Consider the following 27,530-nt stretch of genomic DNA (forward strand, 5'->3'; position numbering starts at 1 on the left):
GCTTTTACCAAAATCAGGAAGACACAATGGGGAAGAATAACAAACCAATGGCAGAGCACAATAGCTTTCATTTATATGTTCAGTGGAAGTCAATAAAAAGCAAGGTTGTTTTTTTTTTTCTGTTGAATACTGATTCCTAGGTTCAATGTTTTATTTAGTAAAGGGATGTTATACATAAATATAAAAACTAGGGTCATAAAAGAGATTAGAAAATTTTATGCCAAAGGTCATATTTTCTTAGCTTGCAACATTTGGATCAAGTTGCAACAAACACTTGACTATCAGTTCAGTTCAGTTCGGTTGCTCAGTCATTTCCGACTCTTTGCGACCCCATGAATCGCAGCACACTAGGCCTCCCTGTCGATCACCAACTCCCGGAGTTCACTCAGACTCACGTCCATCGAGTCGGTGATGGCATCCAGCCATCTCATCCTCTGTTGTCCCCTTTTCCTCCTGCCCCCAATCCCTCCCAGCATCAGAGTCTTTTCCAATGAGTCAACTCTTCGCATGAAGTGGCCAAAGTACTGGAGTTTCAGCCTCAGCATCAGTCCTTCCAAAGAAATCCCAGGGCTGACCTCCTTCAGAATGGACTGGTTGGATCTCCTTGCAGTCCAAGAGACTCTCAAGAGTCTTCTCCAACAGCACAGTTCAAAAGCATCAATTCTTCAGCGCTCAGCTTTCTTCACAGTCCAACTCTCACATCCATACATGACCACTGGAAAAACCATAGCCTTGACTAGACAGACCTTTGTTGGCAAAGTAATGTCTCTGCTTTTCAATATGCTATCTAGGTTGGTCATAACTTCAGTATATAACAGTAATTGTCTAGGATCTTGCATATATTAGCACATTCAATCCTCAGAGAACCTTATGAAAAAAGTATTAACATTATGCCCCAATGAGTAACTAAGGCATAGAGAATTGATCAGCTAGTAAGCAATGCAAACAAAGTTCAAACATGGGCAATCTGATTCCAGGCATGTATTTTCTCTTCTTTTATTTTTTTTTATTGTGGCCTAACTCTTTGAAACTCATTGGTTCACAAATTGAAATGTTTGGTATGGGTCCTTTTCAGTTTCCATGTTTATAGAACTCAGTAATAAAATGGTTACAAGTGTGTACATTTTGAGAAGTAGTGTTACTGGGTAATATTAACAAAATTCCCTCCTCCTTTCATTAAGGGTAGAGAAAAATAGTAACACTTTGTTGATATATTTTCTAAAAGATGGGAACTATCTTCATACATATATACATATATATAAAGAGAGAGAGTGTGTACCTTTTCAATGACTACCCTCCTATGTGACTTGTTTTACTAATATTGACAGTAGTTTAATACCTTATTTCTAAGACATAATAAAAATGAATGAGGAATTTGCATGCTTACTTACAAATGGGAAACAGACCAAAAAAAATCTCATTACAAAAGTCACATATATTAAAAGTAGAGACTTATTAAAAGAAAAAAAAAGGATGCATTGTCCACAGAGATTTGAAATTTTGTAGAAACATGACCCACTTACTTAAAATATATTGGTGGTGGATAAGTGGTGAATATATTTTTGTCCCTGTTTTTAAACAGCAGAGATTTTACATGAAAATATGAAATGGCATCTCTTGAACCAGGTAACAAGCCACCAGTATAGCAAACAGAGAAGTAACAGGCTCAGCGAAGACGGTGCCCAGTGAAGGGGCTCCCTTTTGATGGTGCTTAGGGAGAATCCTCAAAATCACAAATTTTAGTAACTACCATTTATGCTTGAAAAATTAAATCCTTTTCTTTTTGTGGCTGTAAGCTCTACTAAATGGCCACATCCTGGTACTCTTACCTCTTTTTCTTCTCTTCTCCTCTTAGTGAATTTTTGCAGCCCTTACACAATTTTTTAAGCCATCATTATCATGTTCTTTCATCTGATTATTTCCAGGAAGTCATTTACGGAAGATCTTTTCTATAGCAGTGATTTCCTTCTTCTTCTGAAGTACTTTTATTTTACATAGTTTTTATGGTTTATTCTCTGTAGACTTGGAGAAGGAAATGGCAGCCCACTCCAGTGTTCTTGCCTGGAGAATCCCAGGTATGGAGGAGCCTGGTGGGCTGCCGTCTATGGGGTCACATGGAGTCAGACACAACGGCAGTGACTTAGTAGCAGCAGCAGCTCTGTAGACTAGTTACTGTTTCCCCCATCTGTTTAAACCTTTGTAATTTTCCCTACTTACTCATTATTTTCTTTCCATCCATCTATGCATTTCCTTTATTTTGGTCTCTAGATCTTCTCTCCATCCTCTTCCTTACTTTTATCATTTGTGTGATTGAACACATACCCAACACTCACACACAGTGTGTTTCTCTTTGATGCAGCTATTCTAGTGAACTTATTTGAAGGCTCATGGTAGAGTCCCTTACATAACTGGAAAAAGTGCTTATAAAGCAGTTGTCACAACCAAAGTTTGCTCTTTATAGTCTTGTCCTAAGATACTGCTTAGGACATTAGTCTTGTCCTAATGTTTCTAAGTCATGTCCAACTCTTGTGACCCCATGGACTGTAGCCTGTCAGGCTCCTCTGTCCATGGGCTGCTCCAGCAATAATACTGGAGTGGGTTGCCATTTCCTTCTCCAGGGGATCTTCCCAACCCAGGAATCGAACCTTGGTCTCCTGCATTGCAGGCAGATTCTTTACTAACTGAGCTATGAGGGAAGCCTGTAGTCTTAGCTTACACGAATGAATTTTTACCTGTGCCTGAGAACTTCTGGATCACAGATATGACTAATGGTGAAAACTCTCTGCCCTTTTAACCTCAACCTCATGCTCTTAAAGATGCATGAAGGTTCGGAAGATGAGCCTATACCAAAATGAATCTGGCTGTGGAAGCCATAGAGTGGGGTTCTTAACTGTGTTTTGACTACTCTAAACTCACTTTGAGTGGCATTCTTGACTTTATTTATATTATACTGTAATGTAATACCCAGGACCCACCAATTTCCTCAGACTTCTGCACTGATATCTATAAATGCATTTTCAAGGATAACGGAATAGCCTAGCAAACTAAGATGAAAATTTTCTTTCTGAAAATTCTGTTTCTGGGTTTTAGCATGATCTTACTGACCTTGGGCATGTCATTTAACTTCTACGTATCAATTTTTAATCCATAAGACAGAAGTGATGTGACTAACTTTCCCCTTGGGCTTGCCGTAGGAGAACAAAAAAAAAGAACAATCCATTGAAATGACAGTCAAGTTTTTTGAGGCTGAAGCAAGACACGGCACTTAAAGCTTAAAGCCTAAAATCTTTAAAGTTTATTTTCTTAAAAACTCTCTCTGGTAAATATGAACATGTATCCCAAAGAAACAAAAAAGAGGTTAGAGCAGGAAGGTTTTTAATTCTGTTGTACACTAGTGTTGGAACTAGAAATTGGACCCAGCCTCTCGCATTCTGATCAAATATTATTGCTGTGAGAAAACACTGAACTCATAAAAGGTGTCCTTAAATATTTAAAGAGCTGCTGTCACCTTCCTCTTTTCTTTGATACATTTTATGGAAGCTTTTCTTACATTAACCGTTCCTGGCCATGGGAAATAGTTAACTTCGTTCTCTCTAAAATTTGAGAATATTTCTGTATAGGATGCTTTAACCAAAGAAGTTTGTTTGTTTGTTTTTTATTGAGCATAAAGTTTGAAGAGAAATCAGGCAATCACATGCCGCTCATTGTTGTGTACGGTATACTTTCATCTGGCATATATTTCGATGGCTTGGATACAGTCTCACCTGGTCATGTAGGAGAAACTCAAATGAATAAATATTTTCCAACTATCTTCTGTATCTAAGCCATAATGATAGAGGTATAGTAGATGAAGGGTCAACAAAACATGGTCCTTGACTTTATATATTCCATTGCAGGAACTTTTATTCTAGTTCTGATACAACATTCATCTTCATCTGATGTGAAGACACCTAAAGTACTCTCAAAAACTGGCCTAAGAGATCAAATATTTTATTATACACGCACTCAGGCAGCCACCAAGAAGAATCCCATGGCATTAAGGGGCTATTACAATTATAGATGTTGAAACCCTTTGAAAGATTAAAAACACTCTACCAAAGAAAAGTCATGATATGAGTACGTAAAGTTAGGATGGCACTTCCGTTGTGTTTTTGGCACAGACAGCCCTGGAAATACTTTGATTGGCTCTGTCTTAACACCTGCATGGTGAGTTCTGTACATGCTTCTCAGTGCTGTCCTAGGGAATGCCTGTTTGCACTAAACTTGAAAAGATTGCTTTTGATGATGACAACATGGGGGACAATGTTTTCAGCCTTCATTTAGGCCATTGATTTTCCCAGATTTCCAAAGTCACCATATTTGGCAGTAATATCTTTTTGATACATACACTATGATGGCTACAGTGTTCCACTTCTCATTTTTCTTATCTTCCTCAAAGAAAGCAAGATATTCTTTTTGGAGAAACATTATCTGCAGAGTTAACATAAGAAATATATAGTATCTTCCTTATGAAATTAATTTGGCATTATTTTTGAGGTGAGCAACATCTTGGCAACTGCTTTGGTTTAAGACTCTATGTGATTTGGGAAAAGCACGTTTCAGAATGTTTAATTCAGCAATACAAAAGGCACTAATGAAATATGCATGTATGAATTTTATATCATATTAGTTCCCTCTTTCTTGAAATCTGAATAAAAGCCAAACATCTGGATTACGTTTGAAAAGCCTGAATTTCCAATTTTCAGAGAGATTCAATCTATTTTGACATTGCACACTTAGCCTTAACATTTACAGTGTGCTATTAACATTACTTGCAATTGTAAAAAAAAAAAAGTCCATATTTAAACAAACTTGGTCGCTCCTAATGCTAAAAATATATCTATATTTGAAATGACTGCTGCTGCACAACCGTACACATCCATGGTTTAGGCTTCATCAGCATTTCTATTATGAATGCATTGAACAGGCCTGTAATTCAGCTATAAAGATATGGCATAGCTTTGATATATAAATTCTCCCATGATTGTATATTAAAACAACAAAAAGCAGTTCATGTATCACTTAGTTTGAAAAACTATTCATTGACTCAGGGCTTTCCGAAGGCCTCAGATATTCAAGGTACTCCATGGTTGACCAAAAAAGTCATGCCCTTGTTGAGAGTTCATTCTTCAAATTTATAAGACAAATGACAAGATTTCTATTTTTGTAGATATTTGGGTGTATTTTGGCTACCAAACTAAAGGCAGGTGAATATATGGTCATAATTTAGAGAGGTAAATATGGATGTTAATATTTTATCTCATTTCATTATCATAGTTTGTTTTTTAAGACAGAGCTGATCAGTTGAGGTTTAGGAGGTAAGGCAAGAAATTCTATGTCCACACAAGAGATGAAGAGAAACAGAAGAATATGACATTGAAGTTTGCATAATAGTAAACCTCAGTGCCTAAATTTTTACTGGACTTCTTGTCGCGTACATTAGGTGAATCATACTCTTTTGTGCCATAAGAGAACAGCTTGAAGTCAAGGACTTCCCTCTTCTTATTTTGCTTTATTAAAAAACAAGTCCATTAAACTATATAGCAGTATCCAATTAAACAAAAACAGATGTATTTGAAGGCGTTTGTTTAGGTTGGGAGATGAGAAACAAAGGAAGTACTTTTAAATTGGAAACTTTTTTAAAGGAGAAAACTGAGTTTCATTACATTAATTGCTGCTCTTCATGTCTTTTTTTTTTTTTTCATCTTACACTGCATACTCTAACAGATATTACATAATTGCATAACTATTCTTACTATGTGCTGACATGACATTACGACAGCCCTGATAGGGTATATCATAATGAAACCGTAATTAGAACAGTCATGATGTATTATGGCAATGATCCACATCGTCACAGAAGTGCATTGGAATGCACGGAAAACCCATTGAGATGTGCAGATTTTCGACATAATACAGCACAACCATGAAGTTTCATAGCATGGAGGAGAAATTGCCATTATGCCCATGCCGCTGGCAGCATGGGTTGTATGTAACACATTTCTTAGATATGTGTTAGAGAAAGTTCTGATATATATCAATGGAAGGAAATTTTTGAGAGTGACATTTGTGAAGTTTGTGTTTTTTAAAAAAATCTACAGGAAGGACTTGTTGAAATACGGACCTAACTGCATAAATTGGATAGTAGAAGTTTCCTATAAACTCAATATTCCTATAAAATATTTAGTAAAAAAAAAAAAAAAAAAGGGATCCAAAAGGTTTCCTTAAATTGAGGAATTCACCAAATATGCCTTTAAAGTAGGAAGACCATTTGAGGATTTTTCAGCCAATTTTGCCTTTTCTTTTTGTCCTCAATTTTTGAGCTTAGATTATATAGCTTATGTTTTATGTAGTTGTATCTTTGCCCCACTGTTTTCCTGGGATTCTCTGCATCAGGATCTTGTATCTGAGTCTCTTTCTGGCAAGTGACAGCTTGCTCCTTAACTTGGTATTTTTCAGTCTTGGCACTTCTACACATAATAATGTGATCGTTATGGCTAATCTGGTGAATGTGGGCCCCCAAAGCTCAACTTTCTAAAATAGAGAGGAATTTTAGACTTTCTTCTAGGCCAATCCTCAACCAATGCTTGATTATCCAATAAAATATCCCAACCAGGTAGTCTTCTGGTCTCTGCTTGAATAACTCTGGTAAGTGAGAACTCACTATCGCCCAAGCTTTAGTTCTTGTGCTTCAGTCTTTGATTCCAGGCCTGACCTCTGAGGTCAGATGAAACTAATGTTTTCTGTTTAGTACTCTTACTATTCCACACCTGCTAACATGTTCTTCCCTTTCTTCTGTCGTCTTCAACTCTTATTTATCTCTCGGCTGAATATCTCCAGCTTCTTCAACAGCTTGCTCCCTGGAGGAGTGTTGCTTCTTTTCTGGAACTTCCTTAAGTGCTCTTCTTTAGATATTTAATACATTGCTTAGGTCCCTCTTGGAACATGGAATCCAGTGAGAACAAGGACTGCAGGTTTGGGCCTAGTAAAACCACAGTTAAACTGATCTATCTGCTACCTTTTTTTTTTTTTTTGACCCTGTGTTTGACCCCTCAAATCATATTTCATTCTTTTTACATTCCTTCCACTCTGTCTGTTGACTCCTTGAACCTAAAGACAATTGAAGCCTAGTCACCTCCATTCTTTGTGCACTTTCTATATTTTTATTTTTTTGGTGGGAGGAAGGGATGGTTATTGACTAATTCTGTCTGACTTAATACTTGCCCTATCTCCTTCTTAGATTTCATCTACAATGCCAGCATGTTATGTTTACTTTGGGTCTAATATCTCATCTAAAAGAGACATTTAGAAGTACTTGCTTGCAAGTTCAGATATCTCATCTAAAAGAGACATTTAGAAGTACTTGCTTGCAAGTTCAGATATCTCATCTAAAAGAGACATTTAGAAGTACTTGCTTGCAAGTTCAGATCCAACTAGAGACGTAGATTGGCCTGGAAAATGTTAAAAAGTTTAATTCAACATATAAAAATGATAATTTTCATATAAAACTATATATTCTATCTTCTCCTCAGATGAGTACCTGACCAGACAGAAGCCATATTGAAGCCATATCTCACATAGGAACAAAACTGAGTAGAGAAACTTGTGCTCTTCTATCCTCCATAAAATCAACACCACTTCCTCTTGTTTCCGCTTGACTGGAACTGAATGTTAGTAATTATCACATTTATGCCTTTTCTTTTATTATAGAAAATAGTTCTTCTTTTCTGTGACCCTAGCAATAGAGTATGAAAGACAGAAGATGACTTATCTATACTCACATTCTTTACATTAGAGCCAGGAAGTGGGGTGCTGGATCTGGTTAGTTCTGACTTGTGAGAGCTGATTGTTAAATATTAAGGAATCTTGCCAGCAGTAGCAACAATTGGTAGCTTGGAATCTACCATGATGGGAGTATTTACAGCAGGGAAATCATTCCACTAGGAAGCCAGTTTACTATTACCTGTAGGTGCTTGAGTTTATGATATCAGAGTTAAAATATTTATTATTCTTTATTGACCAATGGGATTAGTATAATTTGGCAATCTAATCAACATGCCATATACGAATGTTATTATATATGTTCACTAATAAAAATAAGACTAATCAGAAAATGACCCCATGGCATGACATATCCATTAAGTAGTGATCTTTACAAAGAAATGCTCAACAGGTTCTTAGCAAAATTCCTTGTACTTCTGTACTTCTAAATGATTGCATCCTCCTGCTCGCTTTATGCTTATAAAAATCTAATAGAAGCGTATATACTTGATCCAGGAATTCACATCCTTACTGTAGGGATTTAAGTCATTAGATTTGGGGTGTATGTTCTTAGCAATTTAATTATGTTTAAAATCTGGTTAGTAGTGTAGTAAATAACTGGTATTGCTACAAAATTACATTGAGAAGGTAATAGGATTGAATTTCTACACAAGTTGACACTCAATTAAAATTTCCATATATCCAATGAGTTAGCCAGTTCTTAGCTGAGGAGCTAGAAAAAATGCCTTCCTCCTTAAGCCAAACATTCCAAAACAGGCAATATTTATAATAAAGTCAAATCAAGACTCAGTGCATCAACTAATATTTGAGTTTGGCTGATAAATACAGATCAAAACCAAGGAAGTGACTAAAGAGCACTTATGATTTTTCTTTCTTAAATTCTTCTATTTTTTATTGACACTGGGGGAAAAATAACACATTAAAACCTCCTTACTGAATTACTGTCCTAAACCAATAGATCCATGGGGCTTGTTCAACTAAAAGCCACAACAGACTTTGTAATGCAATGATGTAATCTTGGCTTTGTGTCATTTATATTCAACCTAAAAAAACACAATTTTCCTGAATAGACAGGCTGACAACAATATTGTTCAGTGTGGGTTTTTATTTGGATTCTTTCCAAATGGTTCACATGCCTTCACCGTAGCACATCATGCCTGCTTACTTTTTTTTTTTTTGCCCGAATTCCAAAGTTTTCCCCTTTTACTAGCTCTCTATTTTTCTTTTAAAGTCTCAGTTATGTTTGTAAAACTAACCAGCTCCACCACAAAATTAGGATGTATCTTGCAGAGTGCATTCATTTTACTTTTTGCATATTTTTCCCGAGGTCATGTCAAGGTTAGTTTGAATTCCATCCTACATTAAGACTTCTTTCACAGCTATTTAGCTCGGCAGCCTACTCCCCGCTGGGGTCTGCCCCTTGGGCACGTCAAAGCTTCAGACCTGACAAATCACACACAGATGAAGCTGTACAGTTTTTTAAACGGTTTCATCAGTAACTTTTTTCCTTTTTCACTATCCTCCTTCACATTAAGATTTTTTTCCCCCTGAATTACCGTTTCAGGAATGTTGATTTCTATTTGAGACTGTTTTTACATCAGACTTACAAACTAGCAATATCATTTATCTTATAGTAAATCAGACCGGAAGCCTTCTACTCACCAAGACGACAGACTGAAAGATCTATAGACCATTCTTAACTAGTATAACTATAATTTCATTATTAAGATCTATTTGCAGCAGGAAGCTTAGTGTTGTGAAATGTGGCTGACATTTCACAGGGTCTACCAGAAACAGAAAAAACTGTCAACCATAAAAATGCATCCAGTTTATAACAAATTACAGGTTGAGCCTGGAAATGTTTCTCAAATGGTTAGCAATATGCTCTTATCAGTATTTTAGCAAATTGTGACTAATGGTGCAACTCCATTTCCTGTTTAATTGATGAACTGAAAATGCTTGGTTGCTAATGAGTGTATTAGCAAACAATGTCCCCTTCATGGGCTTAAATAGATCAGGATTTCTTAAAAGCAGCCTACTGTTCTTATTTTCATATAAAGAAAAATATTGACTGCCACAAAATTGCTAGATCAACTGAAGAAATGGTGTAATTATTGCTGTATCGTCATTTTGGCAATGTCCAACAACCAGATTATAGTCCTCTAGTTCTCACACTAGAAAATAGTTATTTTCTTTTGCAAACCATGGGCTTTTATTACATTTTTATTCAGGACAAACAACACCTGAAGATCTTAACTGCAGACCAAGCAGAAAACTTAGAAGTGAGAGGGGGAAATATGTATTTGAATGATTCTCCTCTCCTAAGTCCTGTTTTAAACTTAGCTCAGTATGAAAGTACGCATCGATGGGTTCTGGTTGAACCATAAAATGTTGCTGGTTGAAGCTAATTAAGGACAGGTCTAAATAGAAAAAGAAAAGGAAGGGGAATCAAAGGAATTACATTAGGTGTCAGGATGTTGTTTGGGGACTTTTATTAATATTTAGAATTTTATAGTTATAATCAGGGAAAAGCCTAAATTCTAAAAATGTCCATTTTATGTCATAATTTCATATTTACGTTATTTTTGCAATAAGATACATGTCAGCAGGCAAACATCTTGAAGAAATCATTTTGGCATTGGCGCATTAACACATTATGGTGAAAAGAGAGGCTTGTGCTTTTCACGCAGTGCATTTCAGTCTTCAATTAATGTGAAAGCACTACAATGCCTATGCAACTTCTCTTGCCTAGTGGTGCACCATTTATCATTGCAGTTTTACATTGACCTTGACACCCACTTCATTAGAATAAAGATTGTCTACCATTTAGGTTACATTGTTCCTCTGCACAGAGACCCCATGCAAATTTCTGTTCAGATAGAAGAGCTGCGAGGCTGTCAGAGGTCATCTGCATTAAATGATTGCAGCTATTTTCCAACTGCTTCTTTTCATTCTACTCAATTCAGGCTAGGAGGATCAATCAAGTCCTCTGCCTGAAACAGTGGGACTGCTGGGAATATAACTGTTTTTGGTAGTAGTGGATATGCCCTAAACAGTATTAAATATTTAATATAAACTCATTAAAGGCCATGCAAAGGCTTCAGAAAGATATCAAGTTTATAGAAAAAGCTAAGGGGCTAGAGAACCTTTTAAGAAATAAATAGAAGAATAATAAATTTTCAGAGTATGATTACAGTAGTTGTTAAACTTAGTAAATCTTTTTTGTAGGAGACTTTTTTTCTCTCATCCTTAGGGAAGGGACAGGAGAAACAGACTTGGTATTCTTATGCAGTATTTTACTTAAAATCAGCACTGAAAAGTTTTCAGTTATAGTGGTTTTATTTTTGTTCTCTCACAGGGAATTTTGCTCTGAGTATTTATTAGAAAAAGCTTAGGTATTTGTTATGTAAAAGGAATGATTGGAGAAATAAGTTGCCAGGTTTCCTACTTAAGTTTTCTGAGTGATATAATTGGAATTAAATTATTAATGGGAGATACTTTAAAAAAGATTGTTTTATGATCTTCTATTAGGGAATTTGCAATTCATTTTAATATTTGTAGTTTGATTTATATTAAAGATAATGCAATCTATGTCCAATTAACAATACATGGCCAATGTAATGTGATTTCCAGATCATGCAAATGGAATAAGCTAGAAGAGGGGGGAAAACTCAATTCTTAACCTCAGATGTAATTTGCTGTGCGAGTTCTGGCAGTTTTAAATGACATTGCACTTTTTAATTTTTCCAAAGGCTCAGCAGCAGATTTATCCCAATCAAGAAAGCCTATTATTAATTTACAAGGACAATTGTAGGAGTCTTTATAATTTCTCTGTGCAATTATTCGCCATAAATTGCTAATGGTAAAATACAAGGAGTTTGCAAGAAATAAAGACCATTATTTGTCTTGGGCTTGAACTCTCTTCTTCAGTTTTGAAGATCTTCGCTAAGTGCTGGTGATAGTGGCTCCATGTGAAACATCACATGCATCCTGAGATGCTGGATGCTGGTGTTCTGAAAAAGGGGGCAGCGTAAGTACTGCTGCAGAGGGGACACTGGCCTTTAGCAGATTCCTGCACTCGGCATGTACAGCTGAGCTGTGGACCCTGGACTTTCATATAAAAAGACTCTTTGTTCACCACTGAATGGCATTAGGCATGGACTTGCTGAGGGGCCACCATGAAGCCTCACATGAGGAGGGTAAACACTAGCCCGAAAACACAATATGGGAGTCATAGATGGACACATCCCTGCACTTTTGTGCAAAACTGCATATTTTCATAAATAATTTTGCCAGTGGTTTGGTGTTTTGGTGTGTTCCTAGCATAAGCTTTCTTGTTGATAGACTACGGTATATTTTCTTTTCTCAGTGTATTTTCTTTGTCTGTCATGTCTTTATGGAAAAGGCATATATGCTGGATATGCAGGTATTTATGGAATTACTTTGCACTGGGAAAGATAATCATACTGTTATTCTAATAACTAGATCATTTTATCCTTGCTTTTACTCTTCCTCATATAAAATCATGAAGCCTAGTTAAAATACGGTATAAGATGTAAATACGCAAACCCTGGAGACACAGAATCTGACAGCCCTATTCTAATAATCAAGAAAATTCTTTGGTTTAATTCTTGTGTTTCTCATAGCCAAAACTTCACTCTCCGCTCAGCAATGTCTGGTCTCTTTTCAGCATAACCAACAGAAGCACCATACAAAAGTCTTACAATGGATGTCTTAATCTCTCTGTGTGCTTTTAGAGCATTATTTTGAATTCCATCATGCTGCCTTTTTTCTTTCCTCTTCTGAAGTTTTATTACAACAGCAGAATTCCCAGGGAGCTTTGAGGGCAAGGTTCACATAATATAGCCCTGAAGTTTTGCTTAGGTGGAATCCATCCCCCAGTCCTGGCCATCTTTTGATGATCTTTCTATTTCAAAAAGATTCACTGGGTAGAGTCTTGTAGCATTAGCTGTATGTAGTTTATTTTTTATTTTTTTATTTACTAGACAGTGAGCATCGACATCCCTTTCATGATGCTTTCTTTCTCTGACCTCACAGTGACAAGGCATCTTGTTCTTTAACATTGAGGGAGGCAGAAAAATGCTTGAGTTGCTCAATGTGTGCCTTCTATACCAGTTTCAAAATGGCTTATTCTTCTGGTTTCCATGGTGACAATTAACACTGTTTCAAGGCATTGTTCCAGTCTCCATTTGGGCAGAATTTTCGGTGTGATTTTTAACAAAAAAAAAAAAAAAGGAGGGGGGGAAGGTTTTAGGAGGGAAAAAAGCCTTTAGCATAACTGTCAAAAAAGTTGTCTCAATCAAGTCTTCATGCATTTCTAATTATATTTACTTCAGAAATCCTGTTTTGGCTAACTTCATTTTATAATTCAACTTTAGTATTTGTGCTTTTAAAAAGTAAGCACTGAATAAGAATTTTCTAAAAACTTCTTTAATTCTTAGTTTTTAAAATAAGCTAGTGTTTGTGGTTATATTTAACTGTTTTAAAGTTTTCTTTATATATCTCTATACACACACAAGAGTGGCATTTAGGATAGGAGTGGCCTGTGTCTTTAATTTAGGTCATTCACAGATCTATTAGGAGGCTTCATTAGTCAAAATTGAATTGGCCAAGCAAATACACTTAATAATGTAAATATGCCCTTTCAATAGAGTATATTTTATTTTTGACTAGACAGAGAGGCCCACAGCAGGTGCTGTGGGGAAATTAAATACTGGATGCTTATTTACCTTAGCACTCAAGAAAAGCCATCTGACTTTAACTTGTTAATCTCATTTTTGACTATTGGAAGAGTAGTCTGTATCATAACGTCCCTAGACTACAGGACACAGCGGGGCAGCCTCTGCTCACTTACTGCTGTGGACAGAATGAATATGAAGATTAAATTATTTTCTGACCACAGACTAAAGTAGCCCTATTTGATAGAATGACCAAGAACTAGATAGAGCTGGCAGTTGGTTGTCCCTGTCTAATGCTGCTGAGAATGTTGAAGGGAGAAAAGCAAAAACATACTCCCATCAACAAAAATATAACCCTCTGGCATGATGACATATACAGCTTGAGGCCTTAAATTGTATCAGATTCAACCTTCAGAGTGCTTCAAAAATTAAAATAAACATTTTCATCTTAAATTATGTGACATTCTGTTACCCCTTGTGCACGTACCAATACTTACCTAACAATTAGCTGGATTCTCTTAGCGTTTATAGTTTGAAGGCATTGTCTGTCTATCCTCTCTCTCATCAATCTGTTTATACAGTAGGTTATGTGGTGACAAAGAGCATACCTGAAGACAATTTTTTTTTTAACGTAGTAACTTTTTATAATAGCTGTTGCAGTGACTACCAGTGCTAGATTCACAGAGAAAATTAATTTATTATATCTAAAAGCACATTAATTGCTTTTTAGATATTTCTTATTACAAGACTGTGTTTTTTTGTGGGACACATCTAAGCTGTTGCCTTTCATGACTGATCTGCTGTGTAGTTGCTGTTCCAAGTTGGGGTAAAGAGAGAGGGTGAGCATGTTACAAGTGAAAGTGATAACTGGTCGAGGCTTCTCCTGGGTAGCGCAGGTGGAGAACTCCTCTGTCAATTAATGCACGTGGCATAAGTGAAAGATGTGAAAAGAATTCTTCTGCTTGCTTGAAATACTCGTTCCTCTAGTATGATGTCAAAGAAGTCTTACCAAATTAATTATGTAAACCTTTGTCAGCAATATCACCTTTAGTGGGGAATCAGATTGCATAAAGCAGATTGCCCTTTCCTCCAGTCATTGCTCTGATAAATAAACAGTTAGGTTTCCAGAACGCTTGTTGAGTGTTGAGTCCAAAGGACTTGAGCAGACAGTGTGTTTTATAACTGTTGGAGTAATGTGGTCATGGTAATTGCCTGCCATTAGAAAATGAATGCAGAACTCCCATGTTTCACAGGCCAAATTCTGAAAGAACTCTAAAGCAACCCTTGATTCTTTTCATTATACATATTCATGTAATTTTGGATACTCTGACTCCCTGATCAACATTCATTAATACTATGAAATGCTTTAAATCACCTCATTTAAAACATTTTGTTCTGTGATCCACAAATGACTAACATTTGGAGAAGTTTACATAATACAAATGATGTGCATGTTTAGTGTAAATGAAAGATTAAAATATGAAGCTAAAAGTATGCAAACATATGCAGGAAAATGCTGAGGGCCTATTAACTAAAACAAGGATTTTATACCTTCTTTTCCTTTAAGCTGCTTCTAATTGTATTTTAGTTGGGGATCTTATGAAATATCATGTTCTCAGGTGAATGAAATCACCCAAGTGCTTGGGGAGGTTTTGAACTTGCTGATTTCCTACCTTGCCAGACAAAAGCTTTTCTTACTAGATCTGATAAGGTGCTCATTTTAGCTCAGTTAGGACAATGGACCTTGGTAACCTAACTTTCACGCCTTGAAGAAAGAAGTTTAGGGATTGTCAGTATACATTTGGAAATGTGCTAAAGTGGTAAAATAGGTTTAATACTTTAACCAGAATCCAGTTTTTTTCTGTTCAGCAGTGTTTTTATGTGCACATTTAAAAAATACATCCACAGTCATTTATAGTTGTCCATAATATAGGACTTTCTAACGATGAAGATAGAGTTATTTGAAGAGAATCACCATAGTAACTGTCACACTAAATAGCACTTACATTATTGCTTGCAAAACATCTTTTAGGAGACACTCACTTGACAGTTTGTTAGAAAACCGTGGGATGACAGTTTGTTAGAAAACTCTCAGGGGATGAGAGTTATGTAATTGATTGTGATGTTTGGGGACATTTTATAGTAATCAATAAGGAAGCATAGATTTGTAACCATTCTTAAAGAGGTGTTTTTTCCCTCTCTCTATACATACCTCTTCTCCAAGCCTACACAAGTAAAAAAGTAAATGAAAAAAAAATTAAGAATTCAGAGGACTTATAGGAAAAGGAAAAAATTACACAATTTTTAGAGATCAATTTATTTGTACCACTCTGAGACTGGTCCCTTAGAGGGCAGAAATGACTGATGGGCAGTACTCCAGAGCAAATATTGACCAAGACTAATTGTAATATTAAATCCCCCTAGACCAGGTATTTTCATTTGGAATATTTCAAGATAAAGATCAAATATGTATACAAACTTTAGAAAGGCATAAAGCTTATTCAACTAAATAGAATACCTTGGATGTTTGTGTGTGTGAATATATATATATAAAACCATTATCAGCATTTTCCTCAACAACTCAATGTTCTTAGTTTAGCTTTACCATAAATTCTATTGGAAAAAAAAACTTTTAACACCTGTGAGCCTCACTAACTCTGTGCTCAAAGATTTTCTAAGAACACCTCTTTCCCTAATGAAATCTTTTTTCTCTTCCCGTTTTAGCGTTACAGTGTGGAAATGTCCATCAGGGACCTGAAAAAGACGGAGCTGCTTAGTAAGGTTGAAGCTTTGAAGAAAGGTGGCGTTTTACTACCAAATGATCTCCTTGAAAAAGTGGATTCAATTAATGAAAAATGGGAACTGCTTGGGGTATTTGCATTTTTATTACTGTTTTGTAGGTTATGTGTACATTTTTTGTGTAGTGAAGTACTCTATCTGTCTGATTTCTAATTTGAGGCACAAATATCTCTCTTTTTCAATTCACTACCTACATTTCAAACAAGCTATTCATGCTATTATGGGGGAAAAACACTGCTTTTCCTCTTCTGTTGATTTTTTTTTTTACTCTGAGCTTGTCTCCTTTCAGATTTTTAATAATTTGGGTTCTTTAATACATAAAAAAGTAAGTAAAATATGCCATGTATTATGGGTAGGCACCAAGTCAACTATAATACAGTGTATCTGATATACACTGACTGTCATGCTTGAATGACTGTTAATAGAATTTATTCCAAAGGTACATGTTGGAGACATCACTGTTTAACTATTTACTGTAGCCTTCAGATGAAAAGTGGGGTTGCCACCACAGCTTTCAAGTCACACTAAAGCCACCAAAACAAAGATGCAAATTTGACCCAAATCTGAATTGTAGAATTACACTGGCCTCTGTTTTGTGCCTCAATTTCCAGCTCACTTTTAACAAAGGCCAAAAAAAAAAAAAGTTTCATGTAATTCATTTCACGCCATGATGGGCTGGGTCTCAGCCAAGCACTGAGATGCAAGAATCTGGCAAAAAGGCAATATAGAGATTCTGTTACCCAGAGACCAGGATGGCACTGTGCAGGGGACAGTTCTGTCCTTTTGTTGGAAGACAGCTGAGAGAGAGAGGTTAGACTCGATTTTTTCATCAACTTCTCTCTTAAATTGCCTTCACTTCAAATCAAGGGTAAGCTAAATTTGTCAATTACTTAAATGATTAATTCTAACAGCTAAGTATGGGTGGTGTCAGTTATGGAGCATGATTTTGCATGCCTTCCCTTTCCTGACTTTTTTTTTTTTTAAAGGAATAATACTCCAAAAATATTTTGAATAAAAAGCTCTCCATGTACCTTGATGACTTGGAGGAATGCCATGTTCAGTTTATGCCATGCTTAATCTAGGTGATTAAAAAACTGCAAGTAGAAATCCTTGCTTTCTCATCTAAATTCACCACACTCTGCAGTTGTACAAAGTAACTTAAAACATTAAAAGTTTTTATTCTGACTTATTGTTACATTACTTTTCAATTATTATTAATGGCTTTCATTTTATTATATGGTGATTTAGATCCGAACCTACTAAATTCTATAGAATTCATTGATCCCATTTAGGAGAAATGTGGTTAGTGTCTGACATTTTAAAGACTGTTTACTAAATAGATGAGAGCAGCAACTTTATTTGCTCAGTAGATAAAGTGATGGTTTGTCTATGCTATATTTTCACATATCTGTTTCTAACTTGGTAAATAATTAATAATAATCTTTTTGGAAAATTGTTTGAAGTATGTCATATATATAGTTCCCTAAACAAAAACTTTAAATCAAGATAATATTAAAAAAAGAACAAGAATGTTTCACTATCCTTTATGAGCCAAATACCTTTAAAATGGTTGCCATTTTGACAAAAATATCATTCGAATGCAATATGCTGAGTGTTGTTATGATTTCTGGGGAGAGAAGGGTGGAAGGAAAATTTTAACAAAACCTGTGCCACACTACCACCACCAGGCATTCTGCTTTAATTGGCATGATTACATTTTAATTGGCATGAAAAAAATTTAAAGACAAGGATTTTAACTTCTAACAATGGTAAAATAGAGGGATATGGTTTTTAATATTACTTTCATCTAAGGTGAACAGTGTGGAATGGAAATACATTAGAATGAAATGTCAGTGGTGCGTACAGTTTAATCTGTGAAATTTTGTCCCCTGTGCTGCATATTACTCTGTCTCAATTGCATATTAAACAACCCTATCAAGGCAGGCATTGGCATCTGCTGTGCTGACACAAATTGTGAATTAAATGAAATTGATGTCCTCTGTCGTATATTTATGAAGACGGACCATTCTCTGAAGTATTCTGTTTATGAAGAATTTATGATTGCAAACTGTTCCAGAACAAAAAAGTGGCAATAAATTCTTTTTTGTGACCCTACCCTCCAAGGGCATTGATTTCACCTCCTGCTGCTACTTTTGTTACAGCATAAAAACAATAGCTAAATCTGGATTCCACTGAGGGTCTTCAAATTATCAATATTTGCACCATGAAAATACAGGGGTGTTGCCAGGAAAGGCTATTTTTCTGTTACAATCTCCTAAAGATACTATTTACAGAATACTACACAGCAGATGAATGTTGGTTGACTTCATTTTATTTGTGTTTTAAAGCTGATATTTGTAGGTTTAATTCATCCTTATAGATTAACTCCTTTTGATGCTCCAGAGTGTTTTTCACCAAAAAAAAAAAAGCAAAAAAGCCTTCTCTGACTATACTCCAAGCCATAGTGGTTCATCTAAGCAGAGTTCTAGCATAGTGGATTGGGACTCATTTTAACACTTATTTTAGAGAATTGAGCATCCACAAATGTGAAGTGGGAAGAATTGAAAGGTTGAATGATTTCCAGGGCAGGTAAAATCTAGCACCAAGGAGGTGCTGCCCCTTCTTAACAGCCTTGAATCATAAGGTTTGTACTTCACAAAACAACAAAAAAAGAAATTTCATTCTCTTTTGTGCAATCTTCTCTTGGCCTCTTTAACATATTGATTAAACTCAAACTTCTATCTCCTGAAATTTTTAGGCAGAGAATTTTTACTGTAAACTCCTGTCATGAGAATTCAAATGAATTTTTATCAGTGACCATGGTGAACTTTTGGGTCAGAGCTCCTTTCTGTTAGAGGAAATTATCAGTGAATGAGGTCTTCTTAAGCCTCTAGTGATAGTTAGAACAACACCCATGGCTTGAGAATCAAGTTCTTAATGGAACAATGAGCTCATCTGAACTGAATGTCAGTCGTGACATGGCGGCTGCAGCAGACACCTTCCAGGTGGGCTCTTGTCACCAGCCAAACTGTGATATGTATTTGGTACCTATGCTAATCAGTGTTTTTTCTTTTTTTTCTGTTGGTGTTTTTGTTTTTAATCTGCTGCATTAGAAAACCCTAGGAGAGAAGATCCAGGACACAATGGCGGGCCACAGTGGGTCGAGTACACGTGACCTGCTCTCTCCTGAAAGCGGAAGCCTGGTAAGGCAGCTGGAGGTCAGGATCAAAGAACTGAAAGGGTGGCTGAGAGATACAGAGCTTTTCATCTTCAATTCCTGTCTGAGACAAGAAAAGGAAGGAACAATGAATGCTGAGAAACAACTGCAATACTTTAAGGTAATAAAAAAACAATCAAAGTTGATAAAAAGCTTTCTTTATGGTAGGGATGAAATATTTATCAAGTACATAAAGTATTATACCCATGTATCTATGTATCACTGTGCACTTAAATGTTTCCTTGAATTTATAGACACCCTCCACATTTCTTATATGCCAGCGTCTGTGTGTTTATAAAGATGAACATTAAGCATATCAAATACACATTGTGTAGGGGAAATCTCTACTGCTTGTGGGTTTTGTGCAGTGCCTATTGAAGAAGGGCTTTGATAAATTAAAAGCAGACCAGCAGACACTCAAGACTACCAAGGACTTTGAAAGGCAGACCTACATGTTCTATAAATAATGTGGCTAAAAATACTTCTATAAATTGATATGATAAAAGCATGTGATTTAGTTGAAGAGTATTAATGCTAACAAAAGGAAATATAATTTTTACATATGAAAGAATTAGCTACTTACAGAAGGAAGAAATAAAGTAAAAGAGGTTCCTACATTAGAGGCATTTTCCTCCATAGAAAAATGTCAGCCTTAGCAACACAGCTGTGTGCATGTTTGTGGTATGTCCACGAAGTGTTCCCCTTGTTTGTTCCCATGGTTTACACAATATCTATTCAAAAGCAGCTTAAAATTCAAATGCTGGCTCTTACCAGCCATACTAGCCTGTACTACTTGAGCCCTCCCATAAATTCAGTGATTATTTGGGCGCTGGCCGGTGTCAGCCTAAGGCTTTTGGGTTGCAAACCTGAATTTGCTGGCTTGAAAGGTTTGAAAGAGGAGAAAGGGGAAAATCAAGAAGGAAAGAACTTCTTGACACCTAGCAAGCGGTTCTTCTCAAAGCCTTCTAGGACCAGGTTTTCTTCATCGCATACCTTCTGCCCTGCCCTCTTTTAGCAGTCTACATATCAGAGAATGTAGTCACATGTAGCTCACCTTCCCTTGCCAGACAGGCAGGCTCCCCTTGCTCACCTGCATAACCCAAGAGGAGGCCCCCATCCAGGGTAAGGGCACTGTATTTCTCAGTGAACCATCTGTATCACATACCTACACATTGCTTTTTACTTGAATTCCTTGTCTGCCATTGAGTTGAAGTTAAAAGTCTCTTGCCAAGGCAAACGGGTTTCACTCTCTAACATCTAATATCCGAAAGATTTGTTATTTGACTTCCGCTTGTTTAACTCTAACCCTCTCCATTTCAGGGAGATGGAGTCTTCAGATATTTCTCTCTGTGTTATTTGAACTTTACAGGTACCTTGCAAAGCATCCTGGTCATCAATAGGCTAGATGTTGTGTAACATATTTCCTTTCTGTTATGCCTGTTTTGCAGCTTTAGTGAACTGGTTAGTGGCCCCAGTTAGTTTTATGACCTTGGTCATAGTTCTTGTATGATCCCTGGTGCCTCAGTTTCTTCATCTATGAAATGGTATGCTAGTAATATGTATCTCACACAGTTATGAGCTCATATGTGTAAATCATTCTTTCTACTTTTTGTAGATGCATTCATAAAGGATGAAATTTCTTAATATTATAAGACCAAAGATGTTACATAATAATTGGAAATAGTAACAGGAAGTTTGTTATTACAGTTATTTATATACCTGCCTACCTACCTACTTGGCTCATACATAGGTAACTGAAGGCCATTTTTTTTCACATCCACTATTATCATAAATGGAAGCATAAGCAGTTCTGCATTGATTCACTGATGCTGCCAAGGGATGTTAGCTTTATGCTTTAGGTTTTTACAATGTCATCAATGTCATTTTCAGCTAGGTCCTAGTAACAAATTTAAAAGAGATTAAGAGAGACAGAGATATGTCTCTCAGCTTCCAAATCATTAAACAGTTTCTAGGAGTTCCAGTCATTCACTAATACTTTCTGGCCGCTAGGGAATATTCACTACACCTAATTCATTATTTACCATGTGTACTTTAGTGCCTGAAAATCATCATAGAAGTTTTCTTTTAGACGTACTAGAGATACTTTTTGCTGTTTTATTTTTTTCTTCAAAGATGATTTTTCTTTAGAGCATTTTTATGTTTTCAGTATCACTATTCATTAAACTACTTTTATGCCCCACTTTCACTTATTTGGCTATTTAAAAAAATATATAGTTATTATTACATTATAGTTAATATAGTTATTAATAATAACTAAATAATAAATGATAACACTTTGCCATCTGAGCCACCAGGGAAGCCCAAACTAATAATACAGTTATTATTATTTTAAAAATAATAAATAATATTTCCTACTCCAAACAACAGATAGGATCTTGATGGTAATATATAGCTCATCTTGTATTTTTCCCAGCCCTGTTCCATCCCCTGCTACCTTACCTAAGATAGCATGATCCTGAATCCTACATTCTCTATTTACTTGCTTTCCTCTGGTAGGAAGGAATATTTTTAATTTTAGTTGCTTTTAACTTCATTAAAAAGTAATCATGCTGTATGTTATCTTTTAGGATTTCTTTTTCACTTAACATTATAATGCCAAGATTCATTCATCTCCTAGAGTGTGGCTATAATTCACTTACTTTGACATTGTGTGATATTCCATTGTATGTACATGTATCTCAATGTTACTAGCAACATATGAGGTTGGTATTAGGATCCCGACTTTGCAAATGTGGAAACAGGCACATGGAAGTTAAGTTTTGTGTGTCTAAGGCCACACTTCGTAGAATTTGGTTTTCAATCCAGAACTGTCTGACTCTTCTAAAGCCCATTCTTTGAACTTCTATGCAAAATTGGTTATTTATTGGTATTTACTAAATGCCTTCCCATGCCAAGTGACTAAAGGGAAGCGCAAGACAGAACTAAATGTGATTGTTTCTTGGTGGTAGTTTTATTAGTCACAGTCTTCAGCAATTTGGCCAGAATAGCAAATTGCTGTAGCTATTAATGATCTGCTGCTGCTGCTGCTGCTAAGTTGCTTCAGTCGTATCCGACTCTGTGCGACCCCAGAGACGGCAGCCCACCAGGCTCCCCCATCCCTGGGATTCTCCAGGCAAGAACACTGGAGTGGCTTGCCATTTCCTTCTCCAATACATGAAAGTGAAAAGTGAAAGTGAAGTCGCTCAGTCGTGTCCGACTCCTAGCGACCTCATGGGCTGCAGCCCACCAGGCTCCTCCGTCCATGGGATTTTCCAGGCAAGAGTACTAGAGTGGGATGCCATCGCCTTCTCCAATTAATGATCTAGAGAGGTGAAAATATTTGTGTTTTTGTTTTACATATTTGTACAATATCAGTGTCAATTTTTTTTTGCCATGTGTCACTTTTAAAATTGAAGCTTTTAAAACTTTTTGAAATTATGGAGTCCTGATGATTTTCTTTTATGATGTGGAACTCTAGTCTCTTCTAAAGTTTTGACCTTGAGGAATTTGGTCAGATAAGCTAAGTGCATCTAGCATGACAGTACTCTTTTTTTAAAAAAATAAAGCTTTATGCATATTTGTTGTAATAAATGTGTTTCCTAGCCACAATTATAAATATTTCTGAGCTGTTTGCTCTTTAGAGCTTCGTGTATAATTAGTTAAGTGTTCTGTATATTACCACATTCATTGGAAGAATTAAACCAAATGTTTGTAATATAATAATATTGTAATATAATGTTTATAACCTGTCAAAGTCATAATTGGTAATAGGCATATGCAGAATACGAACTTTTTACTTACCCCAAATCCAAAAAAAGCAGATAACCTCTGCCTTCCTAAGTGATAAAACCACTTAGATAAGAGAGTTATTAAAGAACCTTTGTATGTCAAAAACTCTTTGCCACGTTCCACCTCTTCTTGTGGGTTCCCAAATGTCTACTGCTGTCATTGGTCACACAGAAGACAGGCTTTATCCACAGGGTTTAGCTTTATGATTCTCCGTTCTCTAAAGTCTCAGGCTTTTAACAGAATGAATTTCTTTATGTGACACCCAGAGTAATGATAGACAGGCCACAGTGCACTGCCCAGGAGAACAGGGAAGGAGGGTGCTGCATATAAAAATGAAAATCCGTCGCTTTGTAGACACGACCGTTTCCTTCTCAGAGCTTGGTCTGGGATGAGAGAAAGGATCACGGTCTTACGTTGTCAGAAAAAGAAAAAAAAAACAATTGTGGAATTTATTTTTTTCCTTTAAGGCAGTAATGTGATAAATGTGGGATTAGGCATGAGGCAAAATTCTACCTAAGAAGGAGTCAGAGCCCTGGATGGGAGAGACAGGAAGATGTGAGCCCAGGGACAGAAAGGCAAAAACGGTTCAGGAGTGAACACACTGTGACAACAAAATGCAGAGAGCACATCAGAGATTTAATGAGGCCAGCTGGCAAAGGGCCCCTTAGAGCTGTGTGTGTGCAGCTTCAATGCCATTGGTTGAAAAACACTGCTTTTAAACAGTGACCCTTCAGAGAGAGAGAAAAAAAATAATTCCTTAATCATATGTTCCTTGTACCCCGTAACGAAATTCATTATTCTAAAGACTCAAATTGGGAGAAATTATCCATTACCAGTTAAAGGAGCCTGCAGCGCTGGACTGGGTCCAGAATCAGCCTAGGAAGGATAAGTTTAGACCAGCCAAGAGGTTCTCTCACTGACAAGAACGAGTGGAATAGACATGGTAACCTTCTCAATGACTGATGTCCCAAATTTGCTTACTAATTTAAATTTGACCAAGCACTTCATGCATGTTATTATATTTAAACCTTACCCTAACAATATAAGTTGAAAATTGTGATCACCTTCTTATGTGTGTTTTTATTTATTTTTATGAGTGAAGAACTTGAGATACAGAAAGTTAATGTGAATTCAGACAGCAACCAGCAGTGAAGACAGAGCAAAAGCCGTGGGCTTTAGGTTCAGATTTTAGTATCCTCCCGTTCTGTCATTTGCTGACCCTTAAATATACTGAAACCTTGTTTTACCGTAAATCAAGGGTTAGCAAACATTTTCTGTAAAAAAGCAGATAATACAGTCTCTGTCGCAGTTCAACTCTGCTGTGCTGTGCTAAATCAGTTCAGTGTGTCAGATTCTTTGCAACGCTATGGACCATAGCCTGCTAGGGTCCTCTGTCCATGGGATTCTCTAGTCAAGAATACTGAAATGGGTTGCTATGCCCTCCTGCAGGGGATCTTCCCAACCCAAGGATCAAACCCGAGTCTCTCATATCTCCTGCACTGGCAGGTGGGTTCTTTACCACTTGTGCCACCAGGGAAGCCCACTCAATTCTGCTATTGTAGTATAAAAGCAGCCACAGACGATATATAAATGATATATATGGTGTGTTCAATAAAACTAACTTACTAAACTGTTTACAAGAGCAGTTGGTGGGCTAGATTTGACCAGCAGACTTTAGTTTCCTGACCCTGCTCTAGATTACAAAAATTACCAAAAGCATGGTGATGGGTACCATCTGCATGCTAGAACTGCAATTGGAGGAACAAAACATTCTTTTAATAACTGTGACAATGACAACCAGTACTTACTGAGCGCTCATGGGAGGCAAGTCACAGTTCCTAATTTTTTCCATTCACTTATTTAACACTCACGGTCGTGAGACAGTTGGTTTACTATCCCCTATTTATGGATGAGAAAACTGAGGCAGGGAAAATGGAAGTTACTCAAGACCATACTGTTAGTCAGGGATAGAGCCAATAGGCCAATAGTCAGACCTAGAAAGCTTGTTCCTGAATCTGCCACTACTGTGTAGACTCATTAGTCCCTGGGTCAGAGAACTATTTCTGGAAGAGAAAAACACATTAATTTGTGGCTTACTCTGTTGTTCCTTCCATTTCTGATTACGTGGATAGCCATCTATAGGATGTTGGGTTGTAACCCCATCAGGAGTTATAACCCCTGGCTATAACCTGAAATCAACCCCCATAAACAGAGGGCAGGAAAAGACAGAAGAAGGAAGCTTGACTACCCCAGATTGGTAGTTGGCAGTTTTAATAAGAAAGGAAACAGGAGGTTTGTCATGGGCAGCCATGAGACAAGTAGATTTCCATACCTGCCAGAATCTTAAAGGTTTATATAGAGGCTTGACCTGAGTTCAGTCATATATGTAGTCCATTTAGTCTTATCACCCACTCTTATCTCAAGGCCTTGTCCTTGGGACAGCTTCTAAGAGAGACAGGGGTGGAGACGAGGAGTCCGGTTGCCTAGGTTCAGCTTGAAGTTCAAATTGATAGTCATGCAAGTCAGTGTTTTAAATTTTGGAAGTTAAAATTTTTAGAGTAGGGTTTTAAACAGAATTTCAAATTAACTAGGAAGTTTGCAGCATTACTAAGTAATTAGCTGAAAGGGAATATCACTGATGAACTTTTACAAAATAGATAAATAAAAGAGCTAAACACAGTTCACATGGTTTAAGAAGTATTTTCCCAAATCTCACTCTGTCATTTTCAGAAATAAAAATAGAACCAATCTAGCCAAGAGGTTTAGAGGGAATTTCCCATGTCCAGTATAATCAATCTCAAATGGCACCACAAATAATCACACTTCCTGTGTCCTTCAAAACTCTCAACATTAGGAGGTAAGGTTGAGGGACAGAAGAGAATATGCTAGAATTTTGAGATATGAGAAAGGAGGCCATGTACCATATAGGATCATCTCTGCTGCTTTGTCCTAGAGCCATTCATTACAAACTTGGTAATGATGCTGTTGGCAAAGCTGCAAACAAAGAATTAACAGTAATTCAATCTGGCTGTAACAAAAGCTTGTAAAATGCCTTCAAAATCAACAGACCTCAGACAGGATTACATCCTTTCTACGTGTCTTAAATACTTTTTTTTTTTAAGCTATTATATTAACCATATATGTTCATAAAAAAATACTGAAATCAGCTTTTATCAGATATTTTCCCCCACTGTATATATTTTTAAAAATCCATCATCTAACACTTCTTTGGAAGTAATTTTAAGTAATTGGATACAATCCAGAATTGTCTTGTAAAGAGAAAAACATTGGCTGGATTAAGGTTGAAGTTCAAAGATAGATTTAAATAAATGTTATTCATACTAACCATCGGGGTAGTGGGAAGACCCACAGGAAATTTTTATAGGCAATTCCAGTGTAAGCCTTCTAAAATAAAGAAAATGGAGTAATTAAGGCCTAATTCATTCTGAGTACGCCTTTTTCTAAAAGACACTGAATGATTCCTGAAGTGGGGCATTTTGCCTCTGAGTTAAAGATGCAGAGAGGTAGCTATGTACTCATTTCATATGTGTCATTTGTATTATTGCTCTCAGATACGACTCAGATGGTAAAGAGTCTGTCTGCACTGTGGGACACCTGGATTCGATCCCTAGTTTGGGAAGATTCCCCGGAGAAGGAAATGGCAGCCTACTCCAGTATTCTTGACTGGGAAATCCATGGATACAGGAGTCTGGCAGGCTACAGTTGATAGAGTTGCAAAGAGTCAGACATAACTGAGTGACTAACACACACAAAGGCTGAGATGGTAATCTAGAAAGATGACAGGTATGTCACCTGTCCTTACTTTATCGCTGCCTAGAAAACCACAAATAACTGTCTTTAGGCTCTGAAACCACAGTGATGAATATTTCTGTTCTTACTTGATTTCTTCAGTTCAGTTGCTAAGTCGTATCCAACTCTGCGACCCCATGAACGAGAGCACACCAGGCCTCCCTGTCCGTCACCAACTCCCGGAGTTCACCCAAACTCATGTCCATCGAGTTGGTGATGCCATCTAACCATCTCATCCTCTGTTGTCCCCTTCTCCTCCTGCCCTCAATCTTTCCCAGCATCAGGGTGTTTTCAAATGAGTCAGCTCTTTGCATCAGATGGCCAAAGTATTGGAGTTTCAGCTTCAACATCAGTCCTTCCAATGAACACCCAGGACTGGGCTCCTTTAGGATGGA

General features: G+C 36.7%; 1 protein-coding gene across 1 annotated transcript in view; it reads left to right on the forward strand.

Moving 5' to 3' along the window:
• AKAP6 (A-kinase anchoring protein 6) overlaps window positions 1–27,530 on the forward strand; it is a 391,164-nt gene that overhangs the window by 292,055 nt on the left and 71,579 nt on the right. The window contains exons 9-10 of the mRNA XM_052659736.1: window positions 16,245–16,391; window positions 19,433–19,657. Of these exons, the coding sequence (XP_052515696.1) occupies window positions 16,245–16,391; window positions 19,433–19,657 (372 nt within the window). The remainder of the gene's footprint in view (window positions 1–16,244; window positions 16,392–19,432; window positions 19,658–27,530) is intronic.

The sequence above is a fragment of the Budorcas taxicolor genome, chromosome 21 (genome assembly GCF_023091745.1).
Source record: "Budorcas taxicolor isolate Tak-1 chromosome 21, Takin1.1, whole genome shotgun sequence".
Classification (NCBI taxonomy): Eukaryota; Metazoa; Chordata; class Mammalia; order Artiodactyla; family Bovidae; genus Budorcas; species Budorcas taxicolor.